Genomic DNA, 21,302 nt, shown 5'->3' with positions numbered 1-21,302 from the left:
ACTAAAAATCAGATGGATAAAGAGATGAAGAGATAAGGCAAGCACAATAAAGGGTCAATTGTAAAATCTAGTGGGAAGTGTATGGGTTTTCACTGCAAAATTATAATTTTCTGTACATTTGTAAATTTTCAACATAAGATGTTGGGGAAAATAAGGCAGGGTACGGGAATGTGGGGAGACTGGCTTGATTTGGACAGGAGACTCAAAAAAGGCCTCTGGAATGAGGTAACATTTTAAAAAAACCTGAGTATATTTTAGAATACATAAAAGAGCACATGCAAAGGTCTTTAGGCGACATCATGCTTGGCATAACACTCAAATCTTATCTCCAGGCTAGAATACTCTTCTTCAGTTCTGGAACTATACATATAACTGCCTCCTTTGTACACGGCATGAGGTACATATATCAACTGGATGCCCTACAAAATACAGAATGCTTTCTCTTCACTCTCCTACCCTAAGTCCAACATTCTATCATTATTTCAGTCAAATATGCCAGGACCCAGTTGCCTAATCATTATTTAGGGGCAGGTGGGGGGGTGGGGATTCAGAATGTATTTTTAATCTCTCTGAAAAGTACTCAATATTAATACACTGTCCAATTTTTCACTGACGCATACTTTAAATTAGATTTTGATACACAGAATTTTTTATTTCATCACATATCTCTATATACAGTGAATTAAAAAAAACTGTGGAGAGTAAAGGGTTATTTAACAAAAGAACTTGAAGTAGCAGTTCTCAACCTGGCTGTACATTACAATCAACAGGATTGAGGCACCTGTAATCCTATCCTGTTGTTAGCTAAATGACTCAGTAAGTTACCAAACAAAAGAAAACACAGGAACTAAGGTAAGATTTTTAAGCAAAGAGGGAAGATGATGTGGAGTTGAAAACTGCTGACTCAAAGGGTTACACAGCCTAGTGCTGTGTATGCCAGAAGAATCCACCTTGGTTCCACTCTTTTTCTATTCTATCTCCCCACAACTTACTACCAAGACGCATCTTATGTCAACCTAAAATATTAGCATTTACCTCACTTCAGGCTGTCTTAATTTCTCCCCTGGATTAGTGGCTTTTAAACTTTTTTTGACCACAGTTTACACAGTAAGAAGTGTGTTTTTTATATAAATATCTCTGTGTATACCAGATTGCTATTTATCTACTGATTTTACTTACACACACACACACACACACACAAAGAAAAACAAACTTTCAGGAAACAATGCTTATTCTTACTACATTTAACAACTTCCAATATTTCCTATTCTCGCCTATATTTCTTTATTTCATTATGTGTTCAAATGCTGGTCATAACCTGTTAACGGGTTGCACTCGACAATTTGAAAAACACTAGATTACCGCAAAATTCTAATACAAAGATCATAAGTGGTGGCAAGTCTGCGGAAGCATTTATCTGGTCTCAACAGAATTAGGTTTATGTACTTACTGTTTTGAACTGGAATGCCGGCTTCCCTCATTTATAAAACAGCCTGGCTGCTATCCCAACTCCTTAACTCCTGAGCTGTCTATACCACTGCAAAAATGATCTTAATAAAAGCAAAGAGGATTATGCCACTCCCCTGCTTTACATTCTTTAATGCTTATTCATGGTTTTCAGAAAAAACTTCCAAACCCTTCACAATCACACAAAATTCTTCACAGGGCTGTTTTCTCTTCAGCATTATATATCTTGCTGCCTCAAATGATGAACTCAAACTATAACAAAATAATAATTTCTGGGTTCAGCATACTCATTTTCATGGGTGCTAGGGATCTGAGTGTGCAGTCGGCTCTGCTGAAAATGAAACTTCACCACTCGTGCCTCCACTATTTGCTAACTCCTCATCTTCTTTCAGAATCCACTGAAGTGTCACAGCTTTCAGAAACTATTCTTTGACGTCAACGACACAGGTAACTCCTCCCACTCGTTCTCTGCATGTGTTCCTTGTCATGGCATCCTAAACTTACCTCTGGCATAGCTTTAATTGTACTGTATACTGGCTGGTTGTTTACTTCTCTTCCCCACCCCCACCACTTAGACGATGAGGTTCTTGACAGTAAGAATAGCTTCTTATATGTCTTTGCCACAGTGACTGGCACATGAGAGACCAGGATAAATGACTAATTTACCAAAGATGGGACACAGGACAAGAGATTTTTGAGAGGAAAGGAAAGCTAATATAGGGTCTGAAACATCTGCAGGAAACAGAAGAGGGAAAAGCAGTTGAAAATAAGCTCAGAAAAAAGTCTGGCCTGAACATATAGATTTAATAGTCAAAATGATGGAGAGCTGGCCAGGCATGGTGGTTCACACCTGTAATCCCAGCACTTTGGGAGGCAAGGCGGGTGGATCACGAGGTCAGGAGTTCGAGACCAGCCTGACCAACATGGAAAAACCCCGTCTCTACTAAAAATACAAAAATTAGCTGGGCATAGTGGCGGGTGCCTCTAATCCCAGCCACTCGGGAAGCTAAAGCAGGAGACTCACTTGAACCTGGGAGGTGGAAGTTGCAGTGAGCCAAGATAGTGCCATTGCACTCTAGCCTGGGCAACAGAAGTGAAACTCTGTTCCAAAATAATAATAATGGAGAGTGCTAGATCTACTGGGGTAAGCACACAAAGGAAGACCAAAGGCTGAAACCATAATTAAGCAGTGGACAACATCAGATGAGCCAGTAAAGGGCACTGAGAAAAAAAAAACAATTCCAAAAAAAACCCAAGGTACACTAACATAGTGACTGAGGTAACAAAATGAAGACAATCGTGTAGAGACATCTAGAAATGCAGTTTCAACAGCTACAAGAGTTGACATTCTGATCACTGTAAGCTGTGTTGGAAAGCACATGTCCATATTTTTATTGCAGCACTTTCTGACTGTATTGTACATACTGTACACGTTTACAACTGTGAATCACTAAATAAGCTTCTTGAAGGCAGAGACAACTAATAATTAATTAATATTAGTATTATCAGTGCCAAAGGTCAAAGAAATTACCAACTGGAATACACATATAGAATACTCTTTAAAGAAAATCATGGGAAGCTGAATAATTATAATGAGAAACTTAAAAGAAATTAAGAATTACTAACCAGCAATGAAAAACTGCATTTTTAATAGAGCCAATCAGCAAGGTTTGTGACTCCCCAGCACTCAATATTAGCTGAAGAAAAGAAGAGCTATTTGCTCTCCAGCATGAGGTCTGGAAAACAGATCACCAAGGATGCCAGAGAACTGAGGATATTATATGGAGTATCATGGTCACTCTTATGAAAAGTAAAAATAAACCAAGAATCAAATCAAGAGGGTCTTGCTAATTAACATCAGGTTTTTTCTTTTCCCTTCGTACTACATATATTTCAACCAGATGAGCAATTGTTCTTAGTTTCAAAAAGTACTTGTTTTGTAGCAAGTAAATAAATAGTATGATTCAGATCCCAACTTAGATTTCAAAGTTCTGAACAATGAAAACATTTTATACACACATTCAATAGTCGTATGTTAACAGAGTTGCTACTTAAATGCAAGTCAGACGTTAAAAAGCTTAACATACCCTGATGGCAAGGTTTCTGTGTTGGCATTCCCAGACTGCTGCCGTACAGGATCCATACACCCATCTGGCTGTCTTGATTTGGCTGCTTCAAAAGCAGAACTACTTCTAGAATTAGAGGTGTCAGGCTCTAATATACTTCTAGCTTCAGATCCCAATTCTGCACTGGTAGAAGGAATACATTCATTGTTTTCTGAGGAAGTCAGTATTTCTTGAACTGGAGGATCTTCAACAGTAGTACTAGTGCAATTTGGAGACAAGGCATTTTCTTCAGACACTACTGGAGTACCCGTGACAGACGCATTATCAGTTGGTGCAAATGAGGATGATTCTCCATTAACTGAGAAGGGAAAATTAATAAAATAATCTATCAAGTAATGATAAAGCAATCAATTACCTGATCAATTGATTACACTTATTCAGAGCCTAATCCAGACTAAGCAACTACAATTCATTCTCCAAACAGCAGACAAAGTAATATTTTCAAAATATATAACAAAAAATAAAATGGAGATTTTTTTGTTGTTGTTGCTCAAAATTTCAGGGATGAATATGTAAATGATAAAAATTTAAGTATGTATAATAATAACAAACTAAAGGAGAGAGGAACCAGCATTAAGATAATCAGTGTTTTCCCTCCAAATCATCAATTCTGAGAGGAAGTCTGTATGGGCCATCTAAACTTTGAAAAATGATCCCTTTCAATCGCCCTTCCCTTGTGTAAGTGGTAGCTAACATCAAACGAACTGTTTTACCAATAGTAGGAACTGTATGATGGCATCAGTTCTTAAGATAGTACTATAGGGGTTGCAAGAACCCATTCTACACTTTTTCAAGAAATAACCCAGTATTGCAATCCAGTGACACAGTTTTCCTAATTTTCATTTTAAGTGTGATTGATGTAGTTCGACTACGTGTCACTATAAAAATGAGTCAAATTAAAACTGTAAGGGTGAATAGATTACAGAACAAAACCTACTGGAAGACCATATATCAAAGTTCTAATGGAAATGGCAAAGGGAGACATAATCACAAATTTTAGGAGAATTAATGACAAAAAGAAAACACTCAGATTAAATGCTACTGGACATGGCCAAAGAAGTACCCAAAGATGTAAGAAAGAATGGTAATAAAAGAGTTTAGAATTCATTCCAGATACAGAAAAAAAAAAAAAAAAAAAGTAAGTAGAAGAAAATGAATTTTGGTCAAAAGACCCAAAAAAAAGATCAGAATTTCCTAATGCACCTGATAAGACTCAACTTACTGAAAATATAATATCTAAGTCCTCATCCTAGACTTACTGAATCTCTAGGGGAAATCTCTAGCAAAGAACCTGGGGTTCTGCATTTCAACAAATGCATATGATTTTTTTAATCGGGAAAGCTGGAGAAACCATGAAATATACCTTTCCAAGTTTTATAAAGAAAACATGTTTAATATAAATAACATTAGAACCACGTACAATTTCATATCAATGAGTTTGAAATTAGCTAAACTAACTCAAGGGAAAGAAAAAAAAGACAAATCAGAGCAGCAATGGAAAAGGTGATGAAAGTTCTAATACCATCCCTCCTAAAGGCCCCAGGCTCAGAAAGGTTTTTGAGAAAATTCTATGAAGTCTTCATCGGATAGATCATTCTTATGTTATTTAAGGTGTTATAACACATTAGGGGAGAAAAAGTGAAAAGGAGTGTCCTAACTCATTCTGGGAAGGTAATGTAACCTTTCAAAGCTGAAACTGAACAACAGAACAAGAAGACTATAGACTAACATCATGTATAAATTCAAGGATGATTTGATATTAGGAAATTACATTAGAAAATCTACTGTTAGCAGATTAAAGGATAAACATCATATGATTATTTTCAATACAAACCAAAAGCATTCAAGAAAATCTTGGTAAAATACCTGATAAGAAGAATCAGGAAAAATTCACAAGTAATCTAGATTATCTATCACAACAACAGTCATTAATATACAACAATTGTAAAACATTTTAAGAACTTTTTTTTTTTGAGATGGTGTCTCGCTCTGTGGCCCAGGCTGAAGTGCAGTGGCACGATCACAGCTCACTACAACCTCCACCTCCCGGGTTCAAACGGTTCTCCTTCCTCAGCCCCCCAGTAGCTGGGATTACAGGAGCCCACCACCACGCCTGGTTAATTTTCCTATTTTTTGGTAGAGACAGGGTTTCACCTTGTTGGCCAGGCCAGTCTTGAACTCCTGACCTCAAATGATCCACCCAACTTGGCCTCCCAAAGGGCTGGGATTACAGGCATGAGCCACTGTGCCCAGCCTATTGAAAGAACTTCTATTAAGATCAAGAATAAATTAAAATCAGGGCTGGGCACAGTGGCTCACGCCTGTAATCCTAGCACTTTGGGAGGCTGAGGCGGGTGGATCACAAGGTCAGGAGTTTGAGACCAGCCTGACCAACATGGTGAAACCCCGTCTCTACCAAAAAATAGGAAAATTAGCTGGGTGTGGTGGTGTGCGCCTGTAATCCCAGCTACTGAGGAGGCTGAGGCAGAAGTATCGCTTGAATCCGGGAGGTAGAGGTTGCAGTGAGCCAGGATCACGCCACTGTACTCCAACCTGGGCAAAAGAGCGAGACTCCGTCTGAAAAAAAAAAAAAAAAAAAAAGAAAGAAAAAGACAAAGAATAAATTAAAATCAGCAACAAAACAAGGAAGATCACAATTACCATGCCAATTCGGTATTGATTATATGTGGCAATCCATTAAGAAAAGTCGTAACAACATTGGAAATATGGTAAAACTCATTTGTAGTGAAAATGACAAACAGATTATTTATTTAGAACACACAAGAAAATTTTTTAAAAACCCCATTAGAACCAATTAATTGGAGCCAAAACATTTCACCAAAATGAACAGACACAAGATCAACAACAAGATTACATTCAAGACCTATCCAAAGAAAAAAAATTTTTTTTTTTTTTTTTTTGAGACAGTCTTGCTCTGTCACCCAGGTTGGAGTGCAGTAGTGCGATCTCAGCTCACTGCAACCTCAGCACCCCAGGTTCAAGCGATTCTCCTGCCCCAGCCTCCCAAGTAGCAGGGATTATTGGCGTGCGCCACCACACCTGGCTAAATTTTTTTGCATTTTTAGGGTTTCATTATGTTGGCCAGGCTGGTCTCGAACTCCTGACCTCAAGTGATTCCCCAGCCTGGGCCTCCCAAAATGTTGGGATTACAGGCGTGAGCCACTGCACAACTGGCGTGAAGAAAACACTTTAAAAAACATTACTAAAAAGAATGAATACAGACATAAAATATCTCTCAATGGGAAGATTCAATATTGTTAAAATAATAATAAACAATAAACAACTCTCCTTGAAATGCAAATGTTGGTGAGATGCAAAGCACTAGGAATTCTCATTCACTGCAGTGGGAATGCAGGAGTACAGCCACTTTGGAAGACAGTTTGGCCGTTTGTTACAAAAGTAAATATACTTTAAAAACACAACTCACCAGTCTCACTCCTCAATACAACTGAATTGAAGACTTATATTCACGTCAGAGCCTGCACACAAATGTATATAGCAATGTTTTTCACAATTGTCAAAAACTGAAGTAACCAAGGAGCCTTTATAATAAGTGAATATTTAGTGATAAAAAGAAATGAGAAGTCAAGCCACAAAAAACATGGAGAAACCTTAAATGCACCTTGCTAAGTGAAAGAAGCCAATCTGAAAAGGCTACATACACTGTAGGACTCCAACTATGTAACATCCTGGAAAGGACAAAACTATAGAGCCAGTATTTAAAAAGAGTGGTTGCAAAGGGTTTGAGGGATAAACAAATGAAATAAATTTTAGGGTAGTAAAACTATTCTGTATGATACTGTAATGGTGTGTACATGACAATATGCATTTCTCAAACCCACAGAACCAGTACAATACAAAGAAGGAACGTTAATGTAAGGTAATGTAAACTATGGACTTTAATTAATAACAATGTATTAATAATGGTTCATTAATTGTAACAACCATATCACAATAATGCAAAATGTTAGTAATACAAAAACTGAGTGGGGTGGGAGGACATATGAGAACTCTCTACAATCTCCCCAATTTTTCTGTAAATCTGAAACTGTTCTAAAATATAAAGTCTATTAATTTAAAAAACTCTTAGAAACAAATTATTTCTATTCAATAATTCAACAAATGTTGGTTCTTCAATACTGCTCAGAACTGCATTAAGATGCCACAATAATATTTGATTGGAGAGATTACTGTTCATATATATCAATGGTTCTTCACTAGGGAAGATTCTGCTCTCCCCACCTCCAAAGACATTTAGTAATATCTATAAATGCATGTGGTCATCACAACTAGGAGAAGGTAAGAAGTTACTGGCACCTAGTGGATACAGATCAGGAATACTACTAAACATTCTATTAATATAATGCACAGGACAGCCCCCTACAACAAAGAATTACCTGGGCCACTATGTCAATAGTGCTGAAATTGAGAAACGCTGATACCTATGTGCCCATCCACGTGGCAGTGTGCAGCCTATGGTAGTTGCAAAATAAACATCTGTTGACAAATGGATATAAGAAAGACTGAACAGATAAAACCGAAAAAAGAAGGAAAGGAAAAGGAAAGAGGAAGGACAGGGTGGTAGGCTCCCTGCTCATGCAGAAACACAGGGCAAAAAATTAAAATCTTATGTAATAGTTATGATAGCAGAAGCTTATGCAAACCATCTCATCTCCTCCACAAGACATAAGACCACACCCACTGACTTGGTTTCTTAATGAACGTATCCCAAGCCTTACTTTCAGCCATTATGACTTCTGGGTTACAAGACATAGCTTCCTAACTTCATGTTTAATCTTTGAGAGGTTAAGTTTCACATGAACTTTATGGTATATCCATCTCAAAGCACCATGTATTTGTCGTCACTCTAAAAGTACATTCAAATAAAGAAGAAAAAAGTAGAAATACTAAAGTGAATACCATTTTTACTCCATTTTAAAACCATGACATGAGAAATAACTGCTTGCATATACACAGCAAGTTTCTTTAATATTCAGTTCACACTTGAGAGTGGATGTGGCTTTAAAGAGGGTACATCATGAGGGAGTCTTCTGGTGATGCTACAGTTCTGTATCTGGATTGAACTGGTGGTACATGAAGCCATATGTGTGACAAAACTGTACAGAAACACACACACACACACACACACACACACACGCAGGTAGAAATGGTGAAATGTGAACAAGCTCTATGGGTTGCATTCATGTCAATTTCCTGACTTTGATACAAAATAGTTATACAAGATGTTAACACTGGAGGAGGCTGGTGAAGGGTGCATGGGACCTTCCCATACATTTCTTTGCAACTTTCTGTATAATTACTTCAGAATAAAGAGCTATGAAAAAAATATAATAAACTTGTGATATCATTTAGTTCTGTCTGAAACTCATCATACTGAGCTCTGATCTACTTTATTAATAAAATAATAACTATATATTAGAAAAAGTTATTTTACACTAGGAGTTACAACCACAGGAACAAAGTGGAAAAGAATATATTTTTCTTAAATACCACTCTCCAAGGACTATTATAAATGTTTTAGATTATCTCATTCAACCTCCAAAACTGTCCTATAAGGTAGTCGCATATTATCCTCTTTTCATAAATTTTGAGGATGTTAACATGGTAAGTGGTTGAGCTGAGACACCACGTTACCTCCTGTCGGAGGCTAAGTCTAACCTTTTTACTACATCATGACTGCCTCCCATTTTAACCGGGAATACCTGCCAACCTTCGTAGCAACTAAACCATCAAATGGATCCCCTTACTCAAGCTTCAAAAGAACAGGAGGTGGGGGAGGTGGAAGCCCTCATATATAATACTGTCTTTGACAGAAATATATCGTTTGTTTTAAACCCCTTAGTATTGACCCCCAATCCCTAATCTGAAACTTCAAAGTGCCAGGTGTGTTCCAGAATTCATAACTTTTCGGAATTCAGAAAGGTAGCACTGGACAACACGGTAGCTCACCCCTGTAATCCCAACAATTTGGGAAGCTGAGGTGGGATGATTGCTTGGGGCCAGGAGATTGAGACCAGCTTGGGCAATATGACAAAACCTCATCTTTACAAAAAATCTTAATATTAGCCAGGCATGGTGGCACATGCCTGTAGTCCCAACTATTCAGGGGGCTGAGGCAGGAGGATTGCTTGAGCCCAGGAGGTCAGAGCTACAGTGAGCCATGATGGTGCTACTGCATTCCAGCCTGGAAGTCAGGGCAAGACCCTGTCTCAAAAAAACAAACAAACAACAAAGGTAATGGCACATATATTGTATATTAAACTATGCCTGGAGGGGGTTTAGGGGCCACACATCGTGATTAAATACATTAATATTTCTGCATCAAAATGTAGAGATATGCATAGTAGCCATGATAAATAAAAACCATAAATAGCCTTCCAACAGTTCTAGTCATTTTGCCATCAAATGACTTTACCAAAAAAAAAAAAAAATCCTTTTGGTTTCAGAGATTTCAAGATTGTGGAACTGCAGATTAAGAGATTAAAAACATTTAATTGTGTTATACATAGAATATGCACACCCCTATCCCATCTCCAAAAATAAAAGCTAATTTTTGAAATCCTTAATTAGAAAAAGTAATGCCATCTTACACCAACATCTTAAAAGGACAGGGATTACCCACTCCTTGAAAAGATACCTGAATTCATCCTCTATTAAGTGATGAGCAATCATACAAAAAGACATCAGTTAAATGGCTGCTACCAACAGAGCAGGTTCTGGAAGCCTCTGTAAACCGGCCAATAGAATGATGACAGTTGGATTGTTTTGTCAGATGTCACTGGCAATAACCAGAGATGGTGAAAAGGCTAGGGGAATGCTGTGTGAAGCCTAGCAGTATAAAAGATGAACAGTATAGCTTTGAGATCCTATAAAAACCACACACATCAAAACGAACAGGAAGAAGGCAAAGTGCACAGAATCAATAGCCAGATAGCGGAATGTCAACTACAGTTCTTCTACTTCCTAGCTGTGCCCTCTCAGTGCCTCAGTTCCTTCATCAGAGAAAAGGAAAAATACTACTACCTATTTCAAAGAGTTATTGTGAGAGAGATAAATCAGTTAACGGACATATACTATTTAGAACATGCAGGGCACAAATATGAGCTATTATCACTATTTTTCTGATTGTCATAGATTTCCTTACAGTTACTATGAATGTCATCAGAATTATTTATGATGGAACCTTCATGTTCCTCACATCCATTTTATTTTTACCTTAAAATTTTAGGCAAGGATAAATAAGAAAGAAATGTGAGAACTGAACTTATTACCAATGGAAAGAATCTATAAAGTATCAGACAAGCTGTAGAGGTATAAATAAGATTCTATGATGAGGAAAGCCTCAATTTCTTCTCCTTTTTATATCAACATCTGAATACACCCAAATGCCAAAACATACAACTAATTAGTGGTCAATGGATACTTTCACCAATGTATTCAATCAGCTGAATATTTTAGGACTAAGAGCAAAATCTCCAAATCCATATTCAAGTTGAATATCCCTTATCTAAAATGCCTGGAACCGGAAATGTTTCAGATTTTAGATATTTGTTTAGATTTTGGAATATGTGCATTTTACTTGCTAGTTTAGCATCCCTAATCCAAAAATTCAAAATCTGAAATGCTCCAGTGAGCATTTCCTTTCAGCATCATGTCAATGCTCGAACAGTTTCAGATTCTGGAGCATCTCAGATTTGAGATTTTTCAGATTAGAGATACTCCACCTGTATTAGAAATAGTAGCAGTTTTAACTAGGCTGTTCTTAATTTAGAAATAATCTGAATAATCCAAGACAATATTTCCTTTTCTGCTTTGCCAATAGAAATCTCAGAGACAAATATTCTTACTAGAAAGTAGGTGAAAATCAGAAAATATATGAACTTTGCTCATTAATTTCACCATAATTGTTATCTATTCTTCTCTTTGTTTTCTAGCCACCTTAAATTAAGACTAAAAAATTCTACCTACTGTGAGTACTTGGGAAACCATATTTTAGTCTACTTCTTTTTTTTTTTTTTTTAAGGGGAGCATTATTAAAGAAATTAAATTTTGAAAATATCATTCATGTGTCAGTTCTCAATGTTTACAAAAACTCTCAGACAGCTCTTGGTAAACATCCCCCCAACACCAATCTTGGGTAAAAATACACAATTAAGACTTATTACTGGCCAGGCACGGTGGCTCACACCTGTAATCCCAGCACTCTGGGAGGCTGAGGTAGGTGGATCACTTGAAGTCAGGAGTTTGAGACCAGCCTGGCCAACATGGTGAAACCCCATCTCTACTAAAAGTACAAACGTTGGGGGGCATGGTGGCACACACCTGTAATCCCAGCTACTCAGGAGGCTGAGGCACAAGAATCTCTTGAACCCAGGAGGCAGAAGTTGCAGTAAGCGGAAATCCTGCCACTGCTCTCTAGCCTGGGCAACAGAGTGAGACTCTGTCTCAAAAAATAAAAGACTCATTATCAAAAAGATCCATCTATTTTAATGTAATTACTGAATTGCTTCTTTCCATGTTTCTACTTCTGAATACTTCCATAAATAGACAAACACAGGGAGGAACATAGGCTCTTGAATAAAAAGACCAGGATTTCAACTTAATTCCCAACATGTGTGCTAATAACCTTAAGCACGTCCTAAGATGTTTAAGTTTCAGGAGACTCACCCGAAAGAGTTAATATACAATGACTAAACAAAACAATTTATGAATCTTATAAATGAGTCCACTAAGGATTATAGAGGACATCTTCCTTAGGCATTCCTTCTATAATACTGTAATGCTTACTTTTGGAAAATAAACTTTCTGAGAGCTATTCAACTCCCAGTACATTTTTCCACCAAGTTAGATGCCAAGAATAATAAATTTGTATACTGAAAGATGGGATAAAAGAACCATTCATTACTCATTTTTACTTAGAAATCAATGAATTAACTAAAGTTCTTTCAGAAATATATTTTATATCATGAATTATATAGTATTTTTTGTGGCGTAAAGCTTAAGAATCTAGCTCTCATATAAGCACTTGCTTAGTAAAAGTTCTGACCTCTAAAATATTTTTGAAATATCTTCCTAAATAATCCAGAAAGTTACAAATTAACAGGAAAAATTTCAGGCATTGTAATTTTTAAATTCCTATCATAGACTAGAAGATTAAGAAAGACTGCACAGGCTGGGTGCAGTGGCTCATGCCTGTAATCCCAACACTTTAGGGAGGCTGAGGTGGGCAGATCACTTGAGGTCAGGAGTTCGAGACCAGCCAGTTGCCAAAAAAGTGAAACTCTGTCTCTATTAAAAATATAAAAACTTTTTAGCTGGGTGTGGTGGTGGGTGCCTGTAATCCCAGCTACTTGGGAGGCTGAGGCAGGGGAATCGCTTGAACCCGAGAGGCAGAGGTTGCAGTGAGCCGAGATCGCACCACTGCACTCCAGCCTGGGCGACAGAGCGAGACTCCATCTCAAAAAAAAAAAGACTGCACAAAAAGGGAAGTGTAGGCATGGATGGATACATAAACTTCATTTACTTTTCCTTTAAACAAGGTGTCATAAATAGCCTTGCTTACCAGTGTCATCGGCAGGCTCAGATGCGAGTGGTTTTGGAGCTGGTGTATTTTTGGGTCTGGCAGCAACCTGAGACGGAGATGAAGGTGTGTTGTCTCCATTAACTACATACGAGCAGCATGAGTTTTGGACTAGAGTGCTTGTAGGTACATGATTATCTATTCCATTCGTGCCTTCAACAGTCAACCTTGAAAAAAAATGCCTTATTTCAATCATTTAAGTATAATTCAATAACATTTCATGAGAATTTTCATAGGAATTATTTACTAAGTTCTCTTAAGTTTCTTTTTTTTAAATTTTTTAGATTCTATTTCCAAACAATTGAGCTCTTACGTTTCAAGTAAAATGATAGGTAAATAGAGTAAAGAACAAAGATATGTTTTATATCAAAGTTTTAATTACTTTTCAGTTCTAAGTGTATTCATTCTGCAGATAAAAAAATACTGAGATATACAAACATACTAAGTCAAAATAAATACAGTCTCCCACAATAATATCCAAATTGTACTTTTAAAATATTTAAGCCTAATATTAATCTATTTTAAAAGCTCTGAAAGTAGTTTCAAAAAGTTCATGAAATTATATGAATCATAAAAATAAAAATCAAGTACAAACTACTGTAAACTTTTTTTTTTTTTTTAGAGACAGGATCTCACTCTGTCACCAAGCCTGGAGTGCAGTGGCTCTCTGCAGCCTCAACCTCTTAGGCTCAAGCAATCCTCCTGCCTCAGCCTCTTGATCAGCTAGGATCACAGACGTCCAACACAGTGCCCAGCTAATTTTTTAAATTTTTGTAGAGACTGGATCTCCCTTTGTTGCCCAGGCTGGTCTCGAATTCCTGGCCTCAAGCGATCCTCCCATCTTGACCCCCAAAGTGCTGGGATTATAGGTGTGAACCATTGTACCTGGCCTGAAACTAATATTATAACTTTATTAAATCTTGAATAATAAGTGAAAAACAGTCTTCAAATATTGGTTACAAATTAGCATATACTAGGCACTAAAATTATGACTACAGGATGATCAAAAAAAGCTAAATATTATACCCCAGAACTATAAAAATGTATAGTATATACATCAGCAAATAAATAACTCTAACAACAAAATCAAACATTTTAAGTCTTATTGGCAGTGGAAGGAGCTGGGCGATTTGGTGAGACACAGTGTTTAAAAAAAAAAACAACAAAAAAATTTTAAAGCAGTTGGAAATTATCATGTAAGTGACCAGGAGACCTTTTCCAAATACACAGGTCATCCCATATCTGCTCTCCACAGAGCAGCCTGGGCATTGCTTTAAAAATATAAACCAGATCATCATGTCACTCTCCCGGTTAGCCAACAAATCTTTTGAAAATCAGCCACGCCTTTATCCCATCTTCTATTTCTCTCCAAGCTCATCCTTGCTCACTTTGCAGCAGATATTGATTTTACTGAATATCAAAAACCTACTGAACAGTCTTCAAATGTTTATTACAAATTATTATATGCCAGGTGGTAAAATTATAATAACTATGAAATTATCAGAAAAGGTTAAATATTATTCTCTAGAGTTAGAAGAATTTCTAGAACATAACTGTAAACAAACTTGGGGTCTCTGAAGTTGCTATTTCCTCTGCCTGGAACATCCTTCCCTCAGAACTCTGCACAGATGGTTCATTTGCGGCTTATTAATCTTAGCTCAAATCATACTTCCTCAGAGATGATTCCTTGGCATCTCTTTTAAAAATAGGCTCCCTTCCATTCCTGTCATCTTGTCCTGTTTAAATGACTTCATAGTGCTTATCGCTATGTCTAATTAGCATATTTATGTCTTCTGTTGTTTACTATCTTTATTTATTTATTTTTTTCCCCCGAGACGAAGTCTTGCTCTGTAGCCCAGAGCTGGAGTGCAATGGTGCGATCTCAGCTCACTGTAACCTCTGCCTCCCGGGTTCAAGCAATTCTCCTGCTTCAGACTCCTGAGTAGCTGGGATTACAGGTGCGCACCACCATGCCTGGCTCATTTTTTTTGTATTTTTAGTAGAGACGGGGTTTCACCATGTTGGCCAGGCTGGTCTCGAACCCCTGACCTCATGATCCACCCACCTCGGCCTCCCAAAGTACTGGAATTACAGGAATGAGCCACCACGCCCAGTCTACTATCTACCTTCATCCCATCAGAATGTAAATTTCATGGGATCAGGGCTGGTATTCTTAATACTTGGACTAATGTCTAGCATCAAACAGGCATTCAGTAAGTATCTGTTAAATGAACATTAATGAATCCCACTCTCCTTTCCCTTGTCGCCTATATATTTGGAACAAGATGTGTTTAGGAAGTTTGGGCAGGTAAAGACTGAAATGACTGTGATTTGTATACCCCTCCCCAGCCAACTAGCAAGAATCAGTGATTCAGAAGTCTAGGTAAAAGAACCCATCTGAATTTCTCCTGGTACTATAGAACTAATCTTTAATTCAAAGTGTCTTACTATGCAATCGACAACATTTGGTAGTAATCCAAGCTCCTCTACCCATCTAAATTTTTTTAAATTATATGGATATTAAATATATGTACTTAAGCCAAATATACATTCAGAAGGCATACTTATCTGTTCAAGTGGTCTAACGAGAATCACTTAATGGCAAGTTAGAAGAAATGATACTAATAACTATAGATTAATAAAGGTCACACTTTGTCATATACCAGCATGCTTTTTCAAAGGTAATCAGTCCATTTTACAACAATATATTTTTATATTTTCAGGTGTTAATTCCACTTTATTTGATCTATTATATATTTTTATTCCAATTTAAATTGGAATAAAATAAATTCAAACAAAAAACCTCTATTAATTGTCATGAACTATGAATGCCAGGGAGTTTCTGAAATGGTAGAATGATGTCTGAGGGAAGGCCACAACCTGTGAAGCGTTTATCTTCTCATGATTTACAGGATAATGCCAATCCAGAGAGCGGTATGATACCTATTTATCCATAGTATCTGACTGTACTCATAAAATATGTCTAAATACAGATTTTAAAAAGCCATTTTCAATAAAAAGAAATAAAGCACTATATATGCTACAACATAAATGAACCTTGAAATATGCTAAGAAAAAGAAGTCAGTCACAAAAGGTCACATATTGTATCAATCCATTTATATAAAATGGCCAGAATAGACAATCCACAGACACAGAAAAAGTAGATTCATGGGTGCAGGGAAAAATGGAGAGTGACTACTCATGTATACATGGTTTCTCTTCAAGGTAGAATGTTCTGAAATCAGACAGTAGAGAAGGTAACACAACTCTGCTAATATATTAAAAACTACTAAAATGTATACTTTTAAAAAGTGAATTTCATGATATATGTATGCTATCTCAATAAAGCTGTAATTTTTTAAAAAGCTATTTTTCCAAGAATTAACCAAACAACATGTTTAGACATAAGCTTCTAAATTGTGTGGCAAATTCTAAACAAAGGTAAAATATAAAACTTATTATTCACGAAATATGTTCCACATCATGTCGCCACCCATATTCAAATAAAATATTCTACCTGGCAGTTGTCCTTGTTGAAGGCTCTCCATTTTCATGTAAGGCATCACCATTTTGCTGTATTTCTACTGAACAACAAGAAAGAAAGAAACTAGGTTTTTATATACTTCTTGCTCATTCTTTTTCCTTTAAATTTTACAAACATATAAAGTTAGCTTACTGGTTGGAGATGAGCTGCAGTTTGTTATATTTTCTTGCTCAATCACCAATCCATCAAGCACAACTGTCAATTCACCAGTTTGTGCTATGCCATTCTTGTTTTCCAAGGAAAGTTTTAATTGTTCTTTCACTCTTTCCACTAGAAAGAAGAATATTCTAATGTAAAAGCTTTTGCCACATATAAAAATGCTTCAGAAATCAAAACTACATTTCAAGAATCACTCTAATTCAGTACTTGACATTTGGAAGGAATTCTTTGCATGCCTTTGACAACTAGTTAAGTAATTCCTCTTTCCCCATCAATCCCACCCTTTCAATATCACCTTTAATTGCTTCTGTGCATATTATAAATTTTGGAGAACATATAAATACATTTAAATAATAAGTGTAGCAATTGTCTAAACTTGCTTTTCAGCTCAAGGTACCACAGATGACTCTTGTGGTTGAGGCAAAATTTCTGCACAAGAGTCAGATTAAGTTTGGTTTCAAATTCCAGTTCTGCTACTTACTAGCTGTGTATTGAGTAACTTATTCAAATATCTTTAAGCCTTGGTCTCTTAACTACAAAATGGAGACGATGGACTTCAAACTAAAGGTACAGTGTTGATGACCAAATGCAAAACCATACAGACAGCACTAGCACCACTTCTGACGCACAGTTTAAGTGCTTGATAAATGCTACATATGGTGATAATCGTTTATCATCATTTTTATATAAGGCCAAATATTTCCTTCCCATTATTAGAACATCTAGTTCTTATTTAAACTCAAGGTCATTTTGCTTCAACTTCTATGTTAGACTATATATTTAGACTATGTATTAAACAATATATTAGACTTCTATATATTAGACTATATACTAATAGTTATTAGTGAGGGCTTAGAGAAATGGAGAGATGAAGGTAAAAGGATACACAGCTTCAGTTAGAAGGAATTTTTGTTTCTTTGAGATATTGCACAATGTGATGTACATAGGAAATAATGTGTTGTACATTTCAAAATTGCTAAGAGTAAATTCCAAATGTTCTCATTACAAAAAAAAATAAGTATTTGAGGTGATAGATATGTTAATAGTTTGGTTTAATTATTCCACATTGTATTAATTGATCATAACATCACTCTGTACCCCATAAATATATACAACTACAATTTGTCAAATTATAATTTAAAATAAAAACTAAAAGAGAAAGTTATCAGTTATCACTTTATTATTCAAACTGAGGCCAAATACTTCCATCTGATTTTCAGTGGCTTTCTGCAGTTTTTGCAATCATAGAACATTTCACGTTTTTGATGAAGTCCTTAACTTTGATCTTTCCTATATTTAACAAATTTGGGCAGGGAGGGGAGGTTCTCCATTTACCAAATGTCCAGCATAAATATGTTCACAAGTTAACTATGTACAGAAAAGACAAGACAAAAATCCAGAACTACTAATCACTGGAGAGAAATTTCTCTGTGGCCAGGCCTGGTGGCTCACACCTGTAACCCCAGCACTTTGGGAGGCCGACACAGGAGGATCACTTGAGCCTAGGAGTTTGAGACCAGCAACACGGTGAGATCTAGTCTCTATAAAAAATTTAAAAATTAAGGCCAGGCACGGTGGCTCACGCCTCTAATCCCAGCATTTTGGGAGGTGAAGTAGGCGGATCACTTGAGCCCAGGAGTTCAAGACCAATCTGGCCAACATAGCAAGACCCTGTCTCTATTTAAAAAAAAAAAAAAAAAATTAGCCAGGTGCAGTGGCATGTGCCTATATTCCCAGCTACTCAGGAGGCTGAGATGAGAGGATCCTGTAAGCCCAGGAGTTCGAGGCTGCAGCAAGTGATGATTGCACTACTGTACTCTAGTGGGAGTAATAGAGTGAGACCCTGTCTCAAAAAAGAAAGAAGGAAAGAAAAAGAAATTCTTTGCAAAAAAAAAAAATGTTTAAACCATGTAATAAAAGAAGACCTTATAGAATATCCCAACCATTTGTAGCACCACAGACCTCATTTCTACTTCACATAAAAAAAAAAAAAAAAAAATCACACACACACACACAATTAAACAACTAGAGAAACTAAAGGAAATACGAAAGCACACACACAAAAAAACTACAAAAGCAGCCAGGCACAGTGGCTCACGCCTGTAATCCCAGCACTTTGGGAGGCCGAGGCGGGTGGATCACAAGGTCTGGAGATCAAGACCATCCTGGCCAACATGGTGAAACCCCGTCTCTACTAAAATTACAAAAAAATTAGCTGGGCGTGGTGGCAGGTGCCTATAGTCCCAGCTACTTAAGAGGCTGAGGCAGGAGAATTGCTTGAATCCGGGAGGCAGAGGTTGCAGTGAGCTGAGATTGCGCCACTGCACTCCAGACTGAGTGACAGAGCAAGACTCCATTTAAAAAAAGAAAGAAAACTACAAAAGCACGAATTTCAGCTTTCTCTAATAATCAATATCTGAAGAAAACTACATTGACTGACATTCAATTTCATTCTTGTCATCTCCCATGATTTCAAGTGTCTGGAATTTGGTGATTTGGCTTCTCCCTAAAATATATAGCTGTTTGAATAGATTCCTAAAGAAGAGCCTTTTAAAATCTCTTTAGTGTGTGTTTCTTGGTAAATTCTTTCATTTTTGTTTATCTGTAAATGTCTGCATTCTCATCCTCAAAGACAGACTTGTTGGGCATATAATTTTATATTGGTAATGATCTCAACTCTTTGAAGATATTTTTCCACTATCTTCTCCTATTACGAATTCTGCAATTCTAATTCATAAATTTTTGCAAATACTGTTTTTCTCTACAGCTGCTTTTTAAATTTATTTGTCTTTGGTATTACGCATTTCACTATGATATGGGGAGGTTGACTAAAAAACAAAAACATTCTTTTAGTGGTAAGTGCATTGAAGGAAATGAGCAAAGCAGTGGTAAGGAGGTCTCCTTTAGGCTGGTCAGGGTTTAACCCTGACCTAGTCACCTAGTGACCTGGTCACCAGGCATGACTTTCTCTTTGCTCTCTTGTTTGGGACAGTATGAGTCTGTGGACTCATGTTCTTCATTAGTGTTCAAAAACTTGCAGCTATTTTCTCTTAAAATATCTCCTCAAAAATCTGGTCCATTACCTATTTTTCATAAATAAAGTTTTATTTGAACACAGTCATGCTCATTCATTTACATATTTTCTATGGCTGCTTTCATGTTACAATGGCGAGTTAATTGGTGTAACAGAAACCATATGCGGCCTTTATGCTCAAATGTTTACAATCTGTCTCTTTATGGAAAACCTCTGCTTATGGTGGCTTGTTCCCTTATGTTTATTCTCTGACGTTAGCTTAAACTAATTTTAAGCTAATTTTTACCAGTGGTTTGATGATACGTCCTAATTTTACAGTGGTTTGATGGTACGCCCAAGAGTGTAGACTACAGGAGTTCAAGCTCAGCTCCCTTCTCTGGCTATTAGCCAAAAGCTCAGCATCATTAAATCTGCTATTGGTATGGCAGACTATTCTAATTCTGGTTCATGAGGTTTTCTTTACCCCAACCCCCTCATCTCCTAGCTTTAAGAAGAACAGCCCCTCTACCTTTTGCAAAATCATCAATGCCACAAAGATTTGTTCAATCCAGGACCTAGGTATTCTGCAGTGGGAGGGTGTTTACAGCATATATTATTTCACAATTCTGAACATGGAAGATTGAGTTATAAAATTTTGGATCATAAAACTGGAAGATTGAGTTATAACATTTGGATCATAAAACTGGAAGGACAATCACATAAATAATTCCCATCTACATGTGTATGTATATGTGTGTGTCAGAGGGAAAAAGACATTATTCTGTCACAGTATAAACAAACCAACTCAGATGTATTTATCCATTCAATATTTGAGTGCCTACGGTGTGCCAGGCACTACAGATGGGGAAGAAGCAGGACAAACCCTGACTAGCCTAAAGGAGACCTCCTTACCACTGCTTTGCTCATTTCCTTCAATGCACTTACCACTAAAAGAATGTTTTTGTTTTTTGGTTGACCTCCCCAAACGAAATGAAGTCTCTAGCAGAGCAGAGAGATCTTGTCCAACTAATTCAGTGATGTATCCTCAGCATCTGAGAGAAGGTAGGTACTTAAAAAACATTTAAACTAAGTGATTAAGGTAGTCCTGTTCTAGGCAGAAGCTGATTTTTTTGTACCTCCTAGACATTCTTCCTTAGCGTTAATACAGCAATTTGAGACAGAACAACTTGAGTCTCTGAGGAGGTAGGTATATAACTAGGTAATCTGTTCTATAAATCAACAAATCATGGATTTGTTGAAAATGTGTTTCACAGACTTCTATTTAGCTCAGAGCTGAAGCCGTTTTTAAAAACTGCTCAAACAATGTATTATCTATTGCTGAGTAACAAATTATTCTGAAACTTACTGGC

The 21,302-nt window shown here is 36.8% G+C and overlaps 1 protein-coding gene across 4 annotated transcripts in view; it reads right to left on the bottom strand.

The window, feature by feature from the left end:
* WWP1 (WW domain containing E3 ubiquitin protein ligase 1) overlaps positions 1-21,302 on the bottom strand; it is a 123,668-nt gene that overhangs the window by 52,224 nt on the left and 50,142 nt on the right. For 3 of the 4 annotated variants that reach the window (XM_032759972.2, XM_032759974.2, XM_032759973.2), the window contains 4 exons: positions 16,893-17,030; positions 16,734-16,800; positions 13,198-13,382; positions 3,555-3,891 (listed from right to left, as the gene is read on the bottom strand). In XM_032759972.2, coding sequence (XP_032615863.1) covers positions 3,555-3,891; positions 13,198-13,382; positions 16,734-16,800; positions 16,893-17,030 — 727 coding nt within the window. The remainder of the gene's footprint in view (positions 1-3,554; positions 3,892-13,197; positions 13,383-16,733; positions 16,801-16,892; positions 17,031-21,302) is intronic. The other variant, XM_032759975.2, reaches the window with a different exon arrangement.

The sequence above is a fragment of the Hylobates moloch genome, unplaced genomic scaffold (assembly GCF_009828535.3).
Source record: "Hylobates moloch isolate HMO894 unplaced genomic scaffold, HMol_V3 SCAFFOLD_9, whole genome shotgun sequence".
NCBI lineage: Eukaryota > Metazoa > Chordata > Mammalia > Primates > Hylobatidae > Hylobates > Hylobates moloch.
Note: the sequence above shows the minus strand (reverse complement) of the source record. Positions and strands in the feature narration are given on the sequence as shown.